Source organism: Papaver somniferum, chromosome 10, assembly GCF_003573695.1.
Source record: "Papaver somniferum cultivar HN1 chromosome 10, ASM357369v1, whole genome shotgun sequence".
NCBI classification, from domain to species: Eukaryota; Viridiplantae; Streptophyta; class Magnoliopsida; order Ranunculales; family Papaveraceae; genus Papaver; species Papaver somniferum.
The window spans coordinates 91482309-91502366 of NC_039367.1; the positions used below are offsets into that span (position 1 = coordinate 91482309).

General features: G+C 36.1%; 2 protein-coding genes and 1 non-coding gene across 4 annotated transcripts; 2 read left to right on the forward strand and 1 right to left on the reverse strand.

The window, feature by feature from the left end:
- Positions 1 to 11815: 11815 nt before the first annotated feature.
- LOC113315162 (dentin sialophosphoprotein-like) lies at positions 11816 to 15340 on the forward strand. Of its 2 annotated transcripts, none has more exons than XM_026563464.1 (3): positions 11816 to 11973; positions 12336 to 12469; positions 12997 to 15340. In XM_026563464.1, the coding sequence occupies exon 3, from the start codon at positions 13113 to 13115 to the stop codon at positions 15012 to 15014; it is 1902 nt and encodes a 633-aa protein (XP_026419249.1). In that variant the 5' UTR covers positions 11816 to 11973; positions 12336 to 12469; positions 12997 to 13112; the 3' UTR covers positions 15015 to 15340. The 2 variants fall into 2 exon arrangements, with proteins under 2 accessions (XP_026419249.1, XP_026419250.1); XM_026563465.1 differs by having other exon boundaries at positions 13019 to 15340.
- A 2297-nt stretch (positions 15341 to 17637) lies between these two features.
- TRNAK-UUU lies at positions 17638 to 17710 on the forward strand. The gene has a single exon. It is a non-coding gene; the product is annotated as a tRNA-Lys (tRNA).
- Positions 17711 to 18675: 965 nt separating this feature from the next.
- Positions 18676 to 19932, reverse strand: LOC113315930 (putative F-box protein At3g58860; the record flags this gene model as incomplete). Its single annotated transcript, XM_026564174.1, has 1 exon — positions 18676 to 19932. A coding segment is annotated over exon 1 (1257 nt), but the record flags the coding sequence as incomplete, so codon positions are not given.
- Positions 19933 to 20058: the final 126 nt, after the last annotated feature.

The following is a 20058-nucleotide window of genomic DNA, read 5'->3' on the forward strand; positions in this document are numbered from 1 at the left end:
TTTCTAGACAGTTTCAAGATACAATGGGCATTCTCAGAGACAGTTAAGAGAAATGTTTGGGAGTGGTCTAGAAAGAGGAGCAGAAGTTTCATCCGACAACTTTGGAGTATCTTACCTTTTACGATTTGGTGGAATGTATGAAATGAGCGCAACAGTCGACTATACAGGGGATATGGGAGGAATGTTGATCAGCTTATCATTTCCATTAAATGTACTCTATATAACTGGTCTTTGAATTCAAAGTTATTTGAGGGCTACCTCTGAGCACCTTAATCTCAAATTGGGAGGCGGTTATTGGTAACAATTAGCTAACGACTAACCGAAAGACCAGTCATTTCCATTAAATGTACTCTATATAACTGGTCTTTGAATTCAAAGTTATTTGAGGGCTACCTCTGAGCACCTTAATCTCAAATTGGGAGGCGGTTGTTGGTCAACAATTAGCTAACCCAAAGCTTTTGTAATCTTAGTTTCATCTCTTTCTTTGATGAAGCTCTGTTTTTAATACAATTTGCCATTGCTCTCCAAAAAAAACAAAAAAGAAAACTTAACTACCCCATATTTTGATAATGCATTTTTTTTAACTTCTCGTTGCTAACGACTCGGTCTGACTTTTTAGGCTCGAAATCATAATGAAAGCAATTATAACCCCTGTTGGTCCTAATGAATATGCATGTCACTGATATATATCAGGTCCATGAGAGGATGAGAATGGGTCGATCACATATCTGTGGAAAGGGTCTGATCGACATGCATGAATAGAAACTTCTTTGACTTACTTAACTAGTAAATCACTAAATCAAATATATAACCATGTAAAGTTATGTGTAAGGGATACATGGAACTGCATCCAAAGGCATGTTGTCACATGCCTGTGCTCTTAAGGGGATATCGCGTGATGAGTCTAATATGGCCACACTTAAATATGACAGTCCAACACTGCAAGGGTAACTTAAATATGACCACAAATATTATATATATGTAGTTAGTCGAGCAATTTGGTATGAGTTGCATTGCAAGTCGCCCCCCTGACTGTGCATACAACAAGTCTATATCACTTAATTACAAGTTACAAGACCTATATATTAATTTATGAACTATGATACTAATATATACAAAAATGAAAAAGATTATGTAGAAGATTGTGATTCTGGTTTGCTGTTCAGACCGAAACATGCATAGGCTTTGACATGGTCTTTCCCTTTTCGAGAGCAGGACCTTCTTATGGGAATGCATGAAATATGACCAACTAGCAGGATTTTATTCTTTTTATTTTCATCTTTCAATGGTGTGTGTTTTAGTACGTACAACGATGAGTCTGGATCTCATGGGTCGTTTACTACGAAGTTGATGATGTAACCGGATCACGACGAGAACATACATGTTGAGTGATTTGAGTCCTCACAATTCTCCCGTTAAAGGGTCCAACTAAAATGATTTTAAGATGGTAATTTTTACTTGTTTCTTAATCTTAAATTGGCTTGAAATTTCAGGAAGTTCGTTCTTTTGATGGGACAAATATAGATGGTATGATTGAAATCTTTGTTTTTCTATGGAATAAGATCGATGAAATTTTGCTGGATTCCACCAAAGAGAAGTGATGGTTCCGGTCACTGGCCTCTGTGACGGAAAAAGATTAGACCAAAAATAAATAGAACAAACTCATAATTAAGTTACAAACTAATAATTATAACAATAACCCTGCAGCCTTTATTCAAGTTACATAAATCTTGTCGCACACATTACATCATACAAACAATACAACGTATTAAAGGAACATGAAGAAACCACAACCAGAACAGTACGTGGTCCTTTTATTAACGATAAATTCATGCACAAAATGCACAAACGGGCTGGGGCAGTTCATTTAGCTAGGTCGATATACCTAACAAAAGATGCGGATACTCCCATATGGAAAGGAGGCACACCTGCGACGATCTTGTCTGAATGTAGCTAGAACTCTACCACCACACCCAGAACGGCTGTAGAATCTAGCAGGTTGACCAGTGTAGTCAAAACTAAAGCCACCGTGGTATCTAATGTTATTACACCCACATCCATAAACATCACGAGCACGGGTGCAACCAGGCCCCCTCCACGCAGTGAATGTGCTAGCATTAGCAAAGTCAGTCACGAAGGCCCCAAACACAAGAAATAGAACAAGGAGTGCATACTTGTGTTGAGCTGCCATGGCAAGAAAAAGGAGTGATCGAAAGTTGTTCTTACTAAGAAAGGAGTACTATTGGGGTTGATAGAGATAATATGTAAGCTGTAGTAGATGAAATTTCTCATCCAAGTATGCTCTATATTTATAGGTAAGAAACTTGTACTGTTGGTGAATATTTAATCACCGAGATAGTGACGAGGAAGAAAAAATGTGCACTGAGAAATAGTCGTATGAAGAAAATGGGTACCGAGAATTAGTCGTTTGATTAAACATCAAGAAAAGAGACGAAGTTTGGAGGGAAACAAACAAAATCTACTGCTTGATCATCACATTGTTTACTCTTTGGTCTAGTCTAACAACAAATGAGAGATTATCTCGCATTGTTTTCTCCTCAGTCTAGTCTAACAACAAAACTAACATATCATTTTGTTTATGTGAAAGATAGAAGATTACTTTTTTTTTTCCAGAGGACGAAGAAAATATTGTTGGATATTTTCAACAAACCCGTGAATTGTAGGCATTTAGGCTGTTCCCGGGGTTCGACCTGCCCGATTAGGTCGCTGGGGTCTAGGGGGCAAGGGCCCCCTGCAGAGTGCGAGACAGCGTCTCGTTGAAAATTTTTTGTTCTAGGGTTTCTATTGTCAGTTAGAAAAACTGAACAGAAATCTCGTTTCACCAATGGGCGCATTGAAGGAAGAGACGCGCATGTTCACTCTGAAAAGATGCCTGTAGAGATGAAGAGTCATCTCCAAAGGGTGTGATTTCCTATTTAAATAGGAGACTTATTTTCCATTCAAAAACATCTCAACTCTTTCTGTTTTCTTTCTTACAAGCATCATCAGAAACAAAACCAGTATGTTCTTGGTTGGATCAAGGTCGTACAAGCTTTGAATCCAACACTGTTGTGGGGCTTCAAGTATCCTGACGGCGATATTCATTGACCTGTTTGTACTCGCCAATTCAATTGGGAAAGGGTCGAATAATTGTCGAAAAGAATCTTTCATTAGAGCCTTGAACCCTAATACAACATTCTTTTCTTCGCAGAGCCGGTCCTGAGGGGGTTCAGAGGGTGCGACGCAAAAAAGGAGCTGGAGAGGTTCGAACAAGTAGCCTCCGATATATAAGGTAGTTCAGCAAACCACTAAGCCAAATTGACAAGGTGCATCTACGTTTTGAATCTTTATGATATTATTACCACAAGCACCCGCCCATTGCTAGATCATATATAATTATTTGTATATAACCCATAGTAATATATTTAGAGTTTTCTTCGGGTATTCTTCTTGTAGGTGGACATTAAAAAAAAAAGGTTATCATTCGTATCGGTAAAAAAGAAGTTGACCTTATAAAAGATCCTGCGAAGTTTTTTCGCACATGGCCCTTATAGATTCAGGACCAATTTTGTTTCTTCGCCTCGTTTTAGTGTCAATTTTCCAACTGAACTAGTGCATGCTATTCCAAATTTTTGCCATCATGGTACGATAGGGGAATATCCCTTTCGGTTTCTTTTTTGCAAATTCCACCATGTTAACCAATCCCTTGAAAGTGCGTGTTTATTTTATCTTTTTATCAGTTAGATTTATAGCGCTAACTTCTCATCTTGATTTACTTCTTTATAAGGTGAAGGAGATTTGACCTTAAATCTGTTTTTACTGCCGACCATATCAAAGCCCCAAACGACATATATGTTTTGATAATGGCCCAATTCATTGGTTACGACCTGCTCTTTACTTTTCAAGATGAAAGTCATATTTAGAGCAATAAATTAGAGCAATAAAATAATAGTCCTAATTTGATCATTTAGGTGGGAGCTGATCCTGAGTCAAGAAAAAAATCGTGTACTAATTTGATCATATGCCTTTTTTATATAATCGAATCTTTTCTCCTTTAATAATATAATCCAATGATAAATAAATAAAATTATTTGCTGTCGACCGAAAACGCAAAAATATAATGAGAAAGACTTAAAAAAGTCGTTTTTTATTTTCAAAAATCGAATTGGGCATTTTTCCTTAATGCATCTTCAACCAGAACCCTTTCCCTATATATATTTTGTTGACATTTCTATAATAGAAAAAGGGGGAAAGGATAGTCATGTACCAAGTCCAGTAGTCCACCTGCTTTGGCTATCATCTCACTAGCGTGATGCTACATGATAATGCAATTTATGTTCTGGGCTAATTAATATGCCCTGAATGCCCAACATAAGCTTGAGATGAAGTTTCATCTCATTCAGTATCGTACCTTTGAGCATGTGTCAAATGTAGGTGTTACATTGAAGTCTCAACCAAATCTTGTGTATGATCAATAATTCTTGAACTTCCTTATATCATATAAGAGAATGACCTATTGACAAGAATCATACAACAGATATATCAAGATACATGTTCTGAAACTATCAAGATAATAGTTCTATGACTTGTGCTTCACAAATCCCAAATGAAATCTTCAAAGTCTCACCTTTGTTCATGCGGGACCTTCGGTGTTGGAGGGCAACCTAAACAACCAAATACATATCGTGTGGGGGATTGAGATTCTTTGTTGCATGATGCCTCCAATATATAGTAACCAATCAAGACTATGTTTCTTTAGATGTAAGAAATAAGTTTCCATCGATCAATTGATTTGTACACTGTGAACCTATGTGTACAGATCCATTCAGATTCAACTAGTTTTGCAATAAAGCTGTACAAACCTACTAAAGTACTATATATAAAATCTCAATCCCCTACCAAATACACATCGTGTAGGGGATTGAGATTTTATATATAGTACTTTAGTAGGTTTGTACAACTTTTATTGCAAAACTAGTTGAATCTAAATGGATCTGTACATATAGGTTCACAATGTATGCAGGATGGCTAACTTTCAGTTGTCTTCAATGCATAATTCAAGTAGAATGGATTGGTTTTTTCTCAAAAATGCTAACTGCTGAACACCTCAATCCTCATACTATTACTTTCAAGTATATTGTATGCATCATGTATGTACATCTTACTACACAGTAAGGTTTTGTTAAGTTGTTTTTCCTGTGTTGCAGGGGTTTCTGAGCTTGAATATGCAATTTTGCGTTACCAACAAAGCAGTAAGTTGTTATTTTTAATTTAACATTTGGGACGTCAGTTGGTTTCAAACCTAATTCCTTTTTATAGCTCAATAGTTGTTATATAAGTTACCAATTGCAGCAGACATATGGAGTGTCTTCTTTTATATAAGTTGTTGCAGTATGCTCTCATTATATCGCCTACTGAATGGTTCATCAAATCCTTGGCTTGTAGTCTTTAAGTTATCCCTTTTATTTGTTATCTGATCTCTCTTGTGGTTGCAGGAACATGAAAAAGAATGGAAAACTATTGTCTTCACCCAAACAAAACCTGATGTTACTGCTTGTGGACTTGATGTTTGTTAAGTCGATCTGGTTTGTATTCACAATTTCAAATCTCATTTATGGGTCTTTATGGGTTACATTCTTTCCCACAGCTTTCTTATGCATAGTTGCATAATATCATTGCATGCTTTACTGTCGGCTTCAGTATATAATCCTGAGCCCCTTGCAAATCACCAATCATTTATATTCTTTATCTTGTTTAGTAATATCATCTCTTTATATACATGTTATACATTGCGAGCTTCCTAGCACTTCGGAGATCTTTCTCATAGGTCTGGTAGAACAAGATGTGCTGGAAAGATGGTGATAATGCAGCCATCTTAAATAAATACTCTTATGATGCAGAACCAATAATGCAGTGAAGGAGTGATTTTATTCATACTCACTGCTGACAGGTATCTATTATACTGAAAACATAAAATTAGAACCTGTATATACTAGCTTATATCATCTCTGTAATTCTCTAGAATTTGAACTCATATGTGAACTCATAACTGAACTTGAGAAATATGTTGAAATTTTCTATCTTTTGGTTGTTCATATCATTCTTTAAAAACTTAAGAAATGTCTCCTGAAAGTTATCATCTTCTCATTATTTAGAAGCTGAACTTCATTGGGTATTGGTTGTATGTTATTGGCCTGAATATATTGTTCAAATGGAAGACTTTGTTGTTCATTGTGGCATTCAATGTTCTGTCAGTGGTATTTGGCCTGAATTTAGAAATTGAACTTCATTGGGTATTGATTGTATGTTATAATTGGCCCTAATATATTGTTCAAATGGAAGACTTTGTTGTTCAGTGCGCATTCAATGTGTCTCTCAGTAGTATTTGGCCTGGGTTTGGCCTGAATTTGGCCTGAAAATGTTGCAGGGAACTCTTGAATAGGTCAACAACAAATTGACTTGACTTTTTTTATGTTGCAAAAATTTAGCATCGGCCATCAACTGTTGCTAAATCTAGAAACACAATAATAAAACCGGGTCCGCCTAAGACTAGCCGTTCTAAGTTTTTTTGGTTCTAAATTTCACAACCGTTGTAGAGCAGTTGCGAATTTTCCATTTCGCAACTACTTGAAGTTGTTGCGACAAGAATATAGCAACAAGAGCCAGCTGTTGCTAAACCTGTTCACAATGGTCGAAACCGCTGCAAACTCAAGGAAAAAACAGTTGGCTGAACCGAAAATCGTTGCGAATTTTTTTTGCAACGGCTTAAGAGATGTTGCAAAAAATGCAACGCCACGATTCATAATGGCTAGTTGTTGTTGCAAGTCTCTTTTGCAACTGCGGGTAGTCGTTGCTAATCCTGAAAAATGGTGTAGTGAATGCTGTTAAATTTAAGTTCTTTCCTCAGAGACAACGAGTCTCTTTCTTTAGTTAAAAATTGACTTCCATTGAGGTTCTTTCCATATTTTGAAATATTGAAAAACAAATTAAGCATCAAGTAATTACCATATGTGAAATAGTTCTAAAGATAACTTCAAATGGTTAAAGCTAGGCGTGTTCATACAAAGTTACAAATACCTAAATCAAGATCCCAAAACTTGATTATTATTATTTTTTGAAGCGGCCCAAAACTTGATATACAAATGTTAGCAGAATATGGAAAGAAATAATTATGTTTACCGTGCGGGAAAAATATCAAGCATGGAAACCATAAGCTTGCAAAATGTTTTCCTTGAAACAACTAAGGGAATTTTTTTGGCCCAGCTCCATCTTAGGTTTGCAAGCTCAGAAGGTTAACTTCGCGAACCTAATCAAGAAGAAAACTTTTTCTATTAGGTGCGCGATTATAAATTCTTAAGTTCGGTAACCTAGTGAAGAGAATTATCTAAACTTCTTGAGTTCGCAAACTCAACATTTAGGTTTGCGAACCTACTGAACCAAAACTCCAGGAGATTAGAATCGTCTTAGGTTCGTGAACCTAGTTAGAAAAAAACATTCACGAGAATTTCTCTTACACTAGGTTCGCGAACTCAAATTCTTTTCAACACTCGAAACTTTTCTTAATAGTTTGTAGTTTCAAATTGTGACAAACAAAAGTTGGATATCAAAACTTTACTAGACTTAAGCCAATGACTGCCAGTCCATGACGAGTTCCTTCTTTGTATCATACATTACTAAAATATTTGACTTTCTTATGATAGATAGATATATAGATAGATACAAGGGTATAGATTCTTTATTATAAACCTTTGAAGAAGTTCCTCAAATGATGTCTTCGTGTTATCTTCAATCTCTAGTCTTGAAGGATAACTTGGAAGAACCTCAAAACTCTACTAACTAATCTGATCTAGTCCCAATATGACTTTACTATGAATCAAAAAATAATTTTGGAAATTAGAAAACGTCAACGGACTTGACATACCAACGTGTGCGGGTTCAACGAGCATCCGTTCCAACAATTTTTTCTTTATTTTTAACTTAATTTTAGTATTCAAAAAGTGATTTTAGGATAATTTTTTATAAAGACCTAGCATCCTAATTGAATCAATATGCATATAATAATTAAATAAAATCAAGGACCCTTTTTTTGTTTTGGTACCGAACAAATGTCCAACATATTGCTTTGATACCCAACATTCAAAAAATTAGGTACCTAGACCTGAAGTTGACCGTCAAAGTCTGACTGGTTTTTATTTTTATTTTTCCTAATTCTTAGTAAAATATTAATTCATTTTACGATTTTAATCCAAACAGCTGACGTGTAAGTTGTCTTAGAAAATCTTGCCCTTGCTTTAGTTTAACAAAATCCCATCCAGAAGCCTCTCTCAAGTATTTTCCCGAACACTTTGCAGGAAACATTATTTTTTGAAATATAATTTGACGACCGGTTATTTAATACCACAACATATAAATCAAAGAATTAGTTCTGGATTCACATTGGAAAATTTGCCAAACCCAACTTCTATATTTCAACACAAATAAACACAACCGTCAACAAATTTGCATCGTTAAATACATCGTCTTGTCACTTACAAATCAAACCCATCACTGACATTTGAAACCAAACAATCACTAACATTCAACCACAACAAATTAGGAGAGAATTTTTTTTTTCAAATTACATTGAAGTGGTAAAGTTACTAAAATTGTTTGATAAAAAATACCTAAATTTCAAATGAAATTAAATTTAAAATTGAAAACATGGTAATACACAATCATAGATGGAGAATGAACGAAGAAGTATATCATAATCCTAACAATCCGTTTCATACATAGAAATCTAACGCCAAACCGTCTTAAACAACTTTACCTCCACCATCACCACTGAAATCTACTATATAACCTTATATGCATTGTACATGTGATTTAGGATTTTGACTAGTTAGAAACTTAGAATTGCAGGTACATGTGCTATATTTCTAATTTTTGATGGTGGTTATGGTTTATTGTTGTAATGAGGTGAGGTGAGTGGCTAGTGATGGTGGGAATGGGTTTCCATTTATTGTGAGTGAAGGTTATGAATCCGCAGGAATAGTTGGACTTTCCTTCTGATGTTGACGAAAAAATCAAATGATATTTATTCTTTTTGTTTTGATTTTTTTGGTATTTCCGTTTGATTGCAAATGGACTAGGTTAAGCGTCATGAATTTGATATTCTATCTTTACCTAATACTAAAAGGAAGAAACACAGATAATGTTCAGGGATATTATTGTAAAATTATATATTTTAATTAAAATTTAATAACTGCTAAGTCAAAGTTTGACTCTGACGGTCAACGGCTGGTCCATGTACCAACCTTTAATATTTTAAATGTTGGGTACCAAAGCAATATATTGGACATTAGCTGGAAACCAACCATTAAATATCACTGAGATCAAATATCCAAATCAAAACAAGATAACACAAAAAACAAAAACTGGTAAGAAAAAAATTGAAGAAAAAGATAGATTAGGATTCTTGAGCTTTAGAGAAGTATAACACATGCACTCCATACACCTACTTGAGATGCTAAGATTCACAACCACCCATATGTGAAATGTTAACATTTTCATACATCCCATAAATACCTCAACAAACATTCAATCTATTTTTGCTTATTTGGAGATATTCAAAAGATCATACCTCCTCTAAGGACTAAACCATATTCATTTATAAGACTAATGACTCACTAAATAATATTCAAACTTCTTATATTCAATTCACCTTAAGAAACACTTAAAACGAAAGTCGTTAAAAAATCACAGAGAAACTTACGTTTTTTTTCAAGGTAACTCATTAATGAGGGACAATCTAATTCAACCGTATGATTTTGATTTATGTTCAGATAACTCAATGTTTCGGTTTTACCTATCGAACGATAAATTAATTTATCAGTTCAAAAGAAAATTGATGGTAGAGAAAATTGATGGGTTGGGTAGATTGATTCATTTTTCTCTCTCTATTTTGACCGCTTAAAAATCCAGTCGAAAAAATAAGCAGGGTTGTAAAACGCGAATTCAAGGTTGCAAAAAAGAAAACCCAAAAGCTCTATGAAAGTAAATCATCTTATTTACCAACCTCACATCTTGATGAAATCATACACATCGCCAATTTAATTATACTAGTGTAACCAACTTTATCAACAGAAAAAGGTATACAAATTATACCTTATTTGACATCATGAAAACATCAACAACTTGAAAATCAGCAACCTGTTCCACTTGGTTTTCTCAACAAACAATATATTATGCAAAGAAAGCGGTTTTGCCAAAGATGGTTCACCAACACTTTTTGTTCATAGACGCATTAGTTATCTTGCCAAAAATACTGTAAATTTTATACCAATGACAACAGCGGAAAGATAAGAATCGAACTTTTAGTTTTTTTTCTATTCTCTTTTGAACTCTGGTACCCTCAGCATATCCTAGATTTGATACCAAATGTAGGATGAATATATATAAAGAACGGGGACTGAGGGAGTCTATATACTTTCGATACTATTTACATTCTTAAATAGAGATTGATAAGTTACTTTTTTCTTTCTAACTGAATGGATTCCTTGCTCAAAAACTATTATTAAATTATGGATATTTTGACTTTGGTGCCTATAAAATGGTATATTTTTGCGTTTGGTGCCTAACTTTGTCCAACTTTGAGTTTGGTGTCCAGTCTACCGATTGACTTTGTTTGATCATGTTGACCATCCACTTTACAGTTAAAATTGTAAAATGCAAGGTCCTTCAACTAGTTTTTGTATTCATCTATGTTCAACCATTCTTGACCAACAAATAACCTTTCTGCATTCATCTAGTCGTTTCACATTTTTAACTTTAAAGTGGATGGTCAACACGGTCAAACAAAGTCAACAAGTTGACGGGGCACCAAACTCAAAGTTGGACAAAATTAGGCACCAAACACAAAGGTATACCATTTTATGGGAACCAAAGTTAAAATATCCCTTAAATTATTAGTGTTAGTGTTACAAACTTTTGAACCCACTCAGATATGTGTATGACGAATCAGATCTAGCCGATTAAATGAAAAAAAAATCAGATCAGATCTTGTGTGAGGCATTGAAAAATTTGACACCTAAGAGCAATTCCCATGACAATCAACAAACTTATTGTTTTGTTGAGCCACGTGGATGAACAAAATGTATTTTTCACTATGGGAAACAAGGCAAAATGAACAAATCTGATATTTTAGGGTTCCACTAGTGATATTAATATAAACTAATAAGAGTTGGGTCCCACTAATGATTTTATTTATATAAACTAATAACAATTGGGTCCCACAGAATATTTAACTAATAAAATAAATAATAAAAAATAAAACCTAAATATAATAACCGGGTTTTGGAGAGAGAAAAGTAGGGGGCGTTTTTTCTTCAATCGTCGGCGATCTTCCTTCCAACTCCAGCGATCTTCCTCCCAATGCCAGTGTTTTTCCCACCATCTCTCGACCTTCCCTCAAGCGCGCGCTGGTTTGTTCGACTCAATGTTCAAATCAACAAATATACTGATTTGAACATCCATTTTTCATGTTTGTTCATTCGATAGTGGGAGCAAAATAAACAAACTCTAAATTTGTTCATTCCATAGGAAATGCTCTAACTTTGGCTCAAATCAAAAACCAAATTAGACTCAGATCCTTGGCCAGAATTAGAACAAACAAGTGTTAGAGATAAAAGGGCATTATTAGTCCACTCTTAACCGCACTCATAACAAATAAATGGGCATTATATCCACGTAAAACAGCTGAAACACCCTGGATATGACTAGGAAACATGACTTGTAACTGACCGAATATAGATAAGCACGTCTTGGACTTGGACTTGCCCTTCTTGGTTTTGTAGTCAAACACTCCACTCTCTCTCTTTCTCTCGAGAACCAGGTCCCCGATTCATCAAACAATCCTGTGAAAAACCTTAAATTCTTGTAATTGAAGATGATGATGATAATGCTGATGATTTAAACTCAATCTATTTCATCTAGGTATACTTTTCTGCTATTTCATAGTTAGTTCAGTTCAGTTATATGTGAATGAGGGTTTTCTTAATTGGGGCAAATTTTTTAGGGTTTTTTTCTTCTGAATTTTATCCTGATGTAGATTCAGTTAGTTTAGATTGATTTTAGGACTGGGTTTTGGTTGTTGAAGGGTTATACTCTTGACTTCCAAAATGTGAAGTGACTTCCAAAATGTTATACTCTTGAGTTTCAATTATAGAAAGTTTTTTTTTTTGTTTTGTTTTTTCATATCTGAAATATCTCAAAATGCCCATCCTGGATGGATTGATGTAGTTGATTTTTTGTTTTCTTTTGATAAACCGCTCTAATTCTTTTTCATTGCTAAACAGATTGCTGAGGAAGACCCTTAACATTGGTCCGTATCTAACAACCATTCTCTCTAAACCTCACTGGAAAAAAGTTATACATTCAAAGATTGAAGGGTTTCTATTTGTCATTTTCTCACTCTGGTTGATTTGTTAAGGTACTTTCTTTCTCCCTTTATGTATGGTGCATATGAAATTGTGGGTTCATTTCTGTATTTCATAACTTTGCTTCTTTTATTTGGTTTGCCCGATATTCATGAATGTTTCACATTTTGTAAGTTCGAGGTTAGATTTGGGTTGGGTTTTGTTTTATTTGATTAGGGTTTTGAGTTTGGTGTTATTATGTGGCGAATGGGTTTGTTTTTAAAAATGAGCAAGTACTGTAAATGTTTGACTAGTAGATGTGTATAACGTTGTAATGGTAACAATCTGTTGGTTTATGTCAAGATTAATGATGAATTGTTATTTTTATTTTTTTGACACTGATTGACTTATTTCTCAAACAAGCACAATTGGTGTTTGGGAAGAATGTCTGTGTTAGGTTGATCGACATTGAATCAATGGCTTGACGGTTCACAAATGTGATACATGATTTTGTCTTTGGTTGTCCTTGTTATCCTGATTCTTAGCGAACCTTTTTTCTTTTCTTCCATACTTCTGCTTGATAATAATCTTTCTGGTCTAGGTGTGCTCGGATGGGGATATAGGGTGTGGGTGAAGGACTAGTTTTTTTGGGGTTTTCCTGCTTGTGGTTGCTGTTGAGGAGGGAAAGAGATTTTATTTGTGGTTACAGATTCAATCATGTTCAAGCAGTCGCCTAGTAGGAATCAAAGGTCCAAAGGGGGATTTAAGGTAAAACATGCTCTACAAATAGGTGTGCTGCTTGCTGTTTGTATCTGGTTGCTTTACCAGGTAAAGCACTCTCATGATAAGAAAAAAGCATTTGATGAGAGCAACGCACAAGTTTCAGAAAAGTTGGAGAGTGATCATGAATTGATAAGACTTGGGAGGAAGGATCTCATTCCTCGAGTAGAAGAGGCAGTTATCCTGAATGGGCAGCAGAACGAGGATGAAGGAACTGAAGAGGAGGAAGACGAAACCAAGCATGAGGATGTAGAAGATGATGAAACTAAACATGAAGAGGTTGAAGAAGAAGAAGATACCAAACATGAAGATGTAGAAGAAGATGGGGAAGAAAAAAAACATGACGAAGTTGAAGAAGAAGCTAAAGGAGATAGTGACGATGCAGCAGAAGAACAGGATAGAGAGGTATCCGAAGAGGACACTAAGATTGATGAGGATGAAGAAGAGAAAGAGATAGCTGAGAGAGAAGAGAGAGAGAAGGAAGACCAAATTGCAGATGTGGATCACAGCAGGAATACACAAGAGGCACGAGAACAGGAGACCGCAAACGAGGATCAGATTGACCATCAAGATCATGAAATGAATACCCAAGAAGCACGTGAAGAGCAATATAAGGGGGATGATGCTTCCAGTGCTGTTCGCCGGGACACCCAACTTTTGAACTCGGATACTGAGAATGGAGTTTCAGAGAAATCAAATGAGGAAGAGAATGTAGAAAAGACAGATTCAGGTGAATTAGGATTGCAAAACCAATCTAATAGCACGGAGGTTGTCGATGCAGGTCAAAAAGATAACAACCTAAAGACAGAAGATCTAGAAAACGTGGAAGATAACCGAAGTTTAAATGTAACAAATGGGGAGGAAAAATATTCTGGGATCATGTTATCTGAATCAGTAGAGGATTTGAAATCTAACTCGACTGCAGATGTAGAGTTTATTGATCAACAACAAGTCAACAGTTCAGTACCAATACATGGACGAAACTCGAGCTCATCAACGCAGAATGAAACAGATGTTACCCAGGGTCAAATAGTGGCAGCGATTCCTTCTAGCTCTGGAGACCTCCAGACGACTGTATCAGATCAGACTGAGAATTCTAGCATGGCTAGTGACAAGGTGGAATTGGTTTCAAATTCGACTGACAAGGTGGAATCAGTTTCAAATTCGACTGACAAGGTGGAATCAGATTCAAATTCCACATTCTTAACTACAACTGAGAATGCAAATGCAACTAACCTGGAATCTGCAGATGGACAAACTATGAAGTCCGAAATAACTAGAGAGGATGCTGGTAATTCTGTAACTTCAGTTACAGATGAGAAGAATATCGATGGAGATCAGAAGGACAAGCCTGAGACCACCGCAGGAACCGGGGAGAAAGATATCAATGGGACTCAGAAGGATGGGCCTGGAACCCCTGCAGGAACAGAGGGAACTAGTAATTCTGTGACTTCAGTCACAGATGAGAAGACTATCAATGGAGATCAGAAGGACAAGGCGGAGACCACCACAGGAACAGAGGAGAAGGATATCAATGTAGCTCAGAAGGTCGAGCCTCGGACAACCGCTGGGACAGAGGGAACTAGTAATTCTGCGACTTCAGTAACAGATGAGAAAAGTATCAATGGAGACAATAAGGACGAGCCTGAGACGACCACAGGTACAGAGGGCACTGAGGAGAACTCAACCACGTATGATGATCCCGACTCAGTTGAGATCAAGTCCGCTGATTCAAATGACAATCTGATTCCCGAAGTAAGAGAAGCAGTAACGGACCTGGGTACATTACCAGAGATTGCAACAGAAGGAACAAACAGCGAAGATGCATCAGAGAAATGACAAGTTTCTGGATAAATTTTTTTTACTGTCCTGGCTCATGTTCCACGTACAAGGATGGATACAGCGACTTATATATAGGTTCGGGTTATTTTCTTCTTTAAAGTTTATATAGATTAGTTAGTTTTTTCTTTATTTGGCTGCCTTTGTGTAGGCTAAAACAAAGCAAATCTGTAAGTGTTTTCCTGCTTTGAAATAGTCGTTTTTAAGAGAACATGCTGCCAATTGTAGATGCTTTTGACTACGCTTGTTATGGTAGGGTGAAGAAAGAAATCTTAGCCACCTATTTGTTTGATAAGTCTTGTTGATTTTCTATAAATAAATCGTAGTTACCTTCTGAAATGATTTTCCACCTTAATTTCTTACTCCAAATACAAGCTTTCTATTTTTTTAAACTGTTGGACTGCAATGATCATTACAGTTTTGTACTGCCTGGTCATAGCCATGATATTCTTTCTAGATAATAAACTTCGTGGTTCTAATGTTAACCGAACTAATGAAACATTCAAACAAAATTAAGCCGAAATCCATTTCAGATAATATATATGCCCGGCTTGCTGAGAGCTTGAAATTGTTCATAACTTTTGGTGATAAGACTTGATAAGTTGTATCCAAAGGTTGTTGATAGCTCTTGTAGTGCTAATTTGAACTCAAAGGTGCTAATGGAGATCTTAATGGAGGTAAATGCAAAATTTCCATCAAATTGTTCGCGGGGTGGAGCCAAGGCTTACTTACATCACAGATCCTGTAGAAGGCTCTCACTTATTGGGGCTGCCCTGCCTCCAGTCAACCTCGGCGTCCCAATCCCTATGACGTGGCGGGACGGCTAACATGTCAAAACATTGTCTGGATTACTACTCACTGGTTCGAATCTCGGGTCTACGAGGAGTTCCAAATTATTTCTGAATCAAACCCCGGCCAGACTCGATTGAAACTCCTTGCTCATCTGATCTTTCTCAGGAAACCCAAATTACAGACGGAGGAATTCAAAGAGTTTGGTTATTCACTTGGATGATATCATTTCTTGATTCTCATGTTGTGTGAAGCATTTGTTTGCTGTGGCTGCTCATCCATATTGTATTAACTTCAAGTCTGCAACATATATAATATATCCCGGGTATGATGGGGTTTTTTATTACTGAAGATTCTGATAAGAAGACTGTTTGAGACATTATTTGAGCCAGGTGATTGCCAGTCACTTTATTTTCATTTCAATCAAGTTTGGAACAGAATCAGTTAGTATTCTAACTGTTTGATAAAATGCCTGACAGATACTAAAGAGATTATTATCATTTCGAATATGAATCTTCTTTTGAAAATGTGCTGTCAATATTTCTTGCAATCACTACTGTTTCATTAGTTTTCAACTGCGTCTTATTGTGTTTCCTTTCTCTGGATATACTGTCTTATTTTAAACCATCTCTCATACACATGTTCTAAGGGATAAATGTTAATGTCAAGAGTAATATCTCTCTGCTCTTTTTTGTTGGAAACAAAGAGGAGTATATGTAGCGTGTACACGTGGATCGTCCAATTTCTTTTGATTGTTTAGCAAAGTGAATTCAGTGTTCACTTATATCCCCAAATTTTATTTAGAAACCCTGATAGGGTAACACCTGCGCAACCTTCTTCGATGTCTACCTATTAACTTATTTATTGCTTGCCTTGGTGTACTTTTCCAGTTGATTTCCTACACAAACTTCATCCCTGCTTCTTTCTTCAAACTCAGTCTTTTTGACATGCTTTGGGTTGCTCGCACGCTTTAATATTGTGACTTGCTCCTTTCAGACAACATATCGAGTGTGCTTAATTATGTTATGTCTGGCCTGTTTGCTATATCGAGTTAGGCTTTCTTCCCCGCATTTTCATGTACTCTTCTGACCGGAGTTTCTCCTTTTCCAGGTGTTTTTGTAAAGATGCATAACCTCCAAACATGTGATTTTTTGATTGTTTATAGAGAAGAGAATTCTGGAAAAGATGCAAGTTGTCTCTCTCCAAACCTCTTGCTTTATATAAGATATCCTAGATGAAAAGTAAGTTCTTTGAGAAAGATCCACTTGGTGAATCAAAACAATCTCATATGCACGTTATTTAGTGGTTTTTAGAATTAAAGTACCCATGTTGAACCAAACAACTGCAAACTTAACCACTAACTATGTATATGCTTGGTTCAAGGATAGTAAAGGTTTTTCGTTGGTCAACAATTGTGTACAAGTAACACAAAACCCTTTCTTTCCAGCTCCTGAACAAAACAAGGTCAAAACATTCAGTCATGTTAATAATAGTCAAAACATTTTAGCAACAACTATTCTGTGATCAAAGAAATTCAGTCATGTTAATAATGTAGCTGATGTGGATATTGTTTGGTTTTATGATTTATATCCAATCACACTTTTTAGTTGTGAATTTGTTGTTGTCTTATACAGGGGAGGATCTGATTGAAACAAGGGAAGAGAAAAGAAGAAATAACGAGCGATGGTTTCCTAGCTCACCGTAGCGTGTTGGTTATGGAACCTATGAAGCTAAAACGCTACAAGGTATGTCTTCCATGTGCAATATTTAGAAGTCTATGTGTGTATTGATTTTGTGTCGCCCAGCTATAGTATTACTTTTGAACTCATCTCTTGCGGTCTTAGCTCAGTTGGTAGAGCATATGGCTTTTTGCCATAAGGTCGTGGGTTCGATTTCCACAGACGGAATACAAATTACTTAAGGTTGCATATATTGCTTAGACTTACATCTTACTAACCCCGGTAACATCTAACAATTGCTTAGACTGCACATCTTATTGTTAAGTCAGAACTCTGGACACTTTTGGAGCAGTATCAAGCTTAGTAATGTCAGATGCCAAATATGAAATGCCAGTAACGATAGAATTTGGAATCCATGCAGGAGGGGAAGTTGTAGCTAACTTGTTTAGTCCAGGCACCTGGAAGGTGGAAACACATTACTTGTCCCGTGTTTAGCAAGACTAACCAGTCAAAAAATTTCCATTTCATTACAATAGAGGTGTTTTAATGTCTGTTTCTTCGTTACGAGGAGTGTATGTTCTAGGGAATAATTTGTGTTTACTGATAATTCTGCTACTATTTCATGGTATTAGATCTCAACCAATCTCTGCAGGGCAGCAAAATGTATGAACCTTAGAGTAAGATGTCTAAATTATCATGGCATGAACTATCTGACAGAAATGCTCAAATTAAAATGGTATAGAATGAAACTTAGAGCAAAATGTATGAACAGTTTCTTAAATAAAACCCATAATCCAATAAAAGAGAACCCACTACAGGGGCAATAAAAAAAAAAAACTAAAAGAAACATAAAAGATTGAAAATAAGCACTGACAGTAGAGAATGAGGTCACTAACAGTGCAGCAACGACTCAACTGAAGTAAACAATTCTGCTGCCCATCTTGATGAGACCTGGTGGATATGTTGTTGCTCCTTCATCAACACTCAAAGCTTCAGCAAACCAGGTATGTAATTCTTTAAATGTTTCAAGAGACATGAACTACACAGTCAACTGAGCCTCTTGGAAATAATGCTATCTCATTCAAAACTTTCTTTTTATAATTCGACTTCTTTGAGAAATAAGATGACTGACCCGAAATTGTAATTCTTACCGTCTGTAAGACATTTGCATTCTTCAGAAACAATCTTACCAAATCCTTCTCGGCTTGGTTCCAGAAACACCCGCGAAACTCAATGGACTTGAGATGCCGCAGCAAACAGTGAGGAACCAAATCTAGCGACCACTCGTCAGATGGGTAAGCTTCATAGTCACAAAATCCATCAACAAAGATGAGTGACTCCAGATTTGGTGAGACATGGAGAAACTTGTATAGTGTTTCAACAGTCCAACACGGTAGAATAACCTCATCATGAAATCCACCTCCAAAATGTGAAGCTGCAGTCGTTACTTCCAAATGAATCAAGTTATAAAACGGAGACAAACTCTTTAGGAAGTGATCTTGATATGTAAGAAACTTTAGACCATACTCGGATATTTTTATATATTTCACATGAGAAACACTATGGAACAGCTTGGTTACAGAACAACGAAGTTGATCACCTGTTTCCCCATTACCTGCTGAGCGTTGAATGATAATTTCTGCATCAAGCAATGTTGAGAATCTTTGCGAAACAAAATCCCTTGCAAGCATTGAAGAGTATTTGAATGACTGTAAATTTGGTGCATTGATCTGGATATCGAAATACTTATGCATTGCATTTTGAATGAACAACCGCTTCATATTAGAACCAAAAATACTTAGTTGCTGTATCTTCCAAAAAGACACTCTCAAACTCAACTCTTCAAGAATGGGGGAGCTAGAAAGCAACATATGAATGAATTGCTCATTCTCCAACAAGACGCCGAGTCGAAGGATCTTAAGTTTTGGAAAACTTACTGATTCTGGAAGGTGGAGATTGCAGTCCATATGTAGCTGCAGCAATGTGAGCGACTCACAAGTAAATATGAATGGGTGAAACGTGATGGGAATCGGAGCAATAAGAACAAGCTCTTCGACTTTATGTCTAATTAACACATTAGATATCCATCCTTGAACCCGAGATGCATCAAAGAGACCATCAAAATTGAGGGAGAATTTCTTTATACTGTTGTTGTCTTGATGAAAAGAAAGCACTCGATCCACAAAATCCATGTATGCGTTGATCCTTTTGGGACGACGAGCTTCAGAAACATAACGAGACCCCAAACTGTGAAAGTCGATGACGGGAACAGATGTCCATCGGTACCTCCACTGTTTAGCCAGAACACTTGTAGAAACCATACGTTTGATCGGAAGAGATGATAAAATGTGAGTAATAATTTCTTCAGGTAACTCACTGATCCTATCCGGATTATCATTTTCCCATTCTATTTGCCTTGTTCTTTTTGTTTGGCTTCTCAAGGTCACCATCTTCACGTACAAAATGATAACAACAACCTCCTAAAATAAACATAAACATGAACATAAGATATGCTTATGACTGCAAAGACAAATCATGGAATTTCTAGAATTTGATTTGAACGAATAAAACAAAAC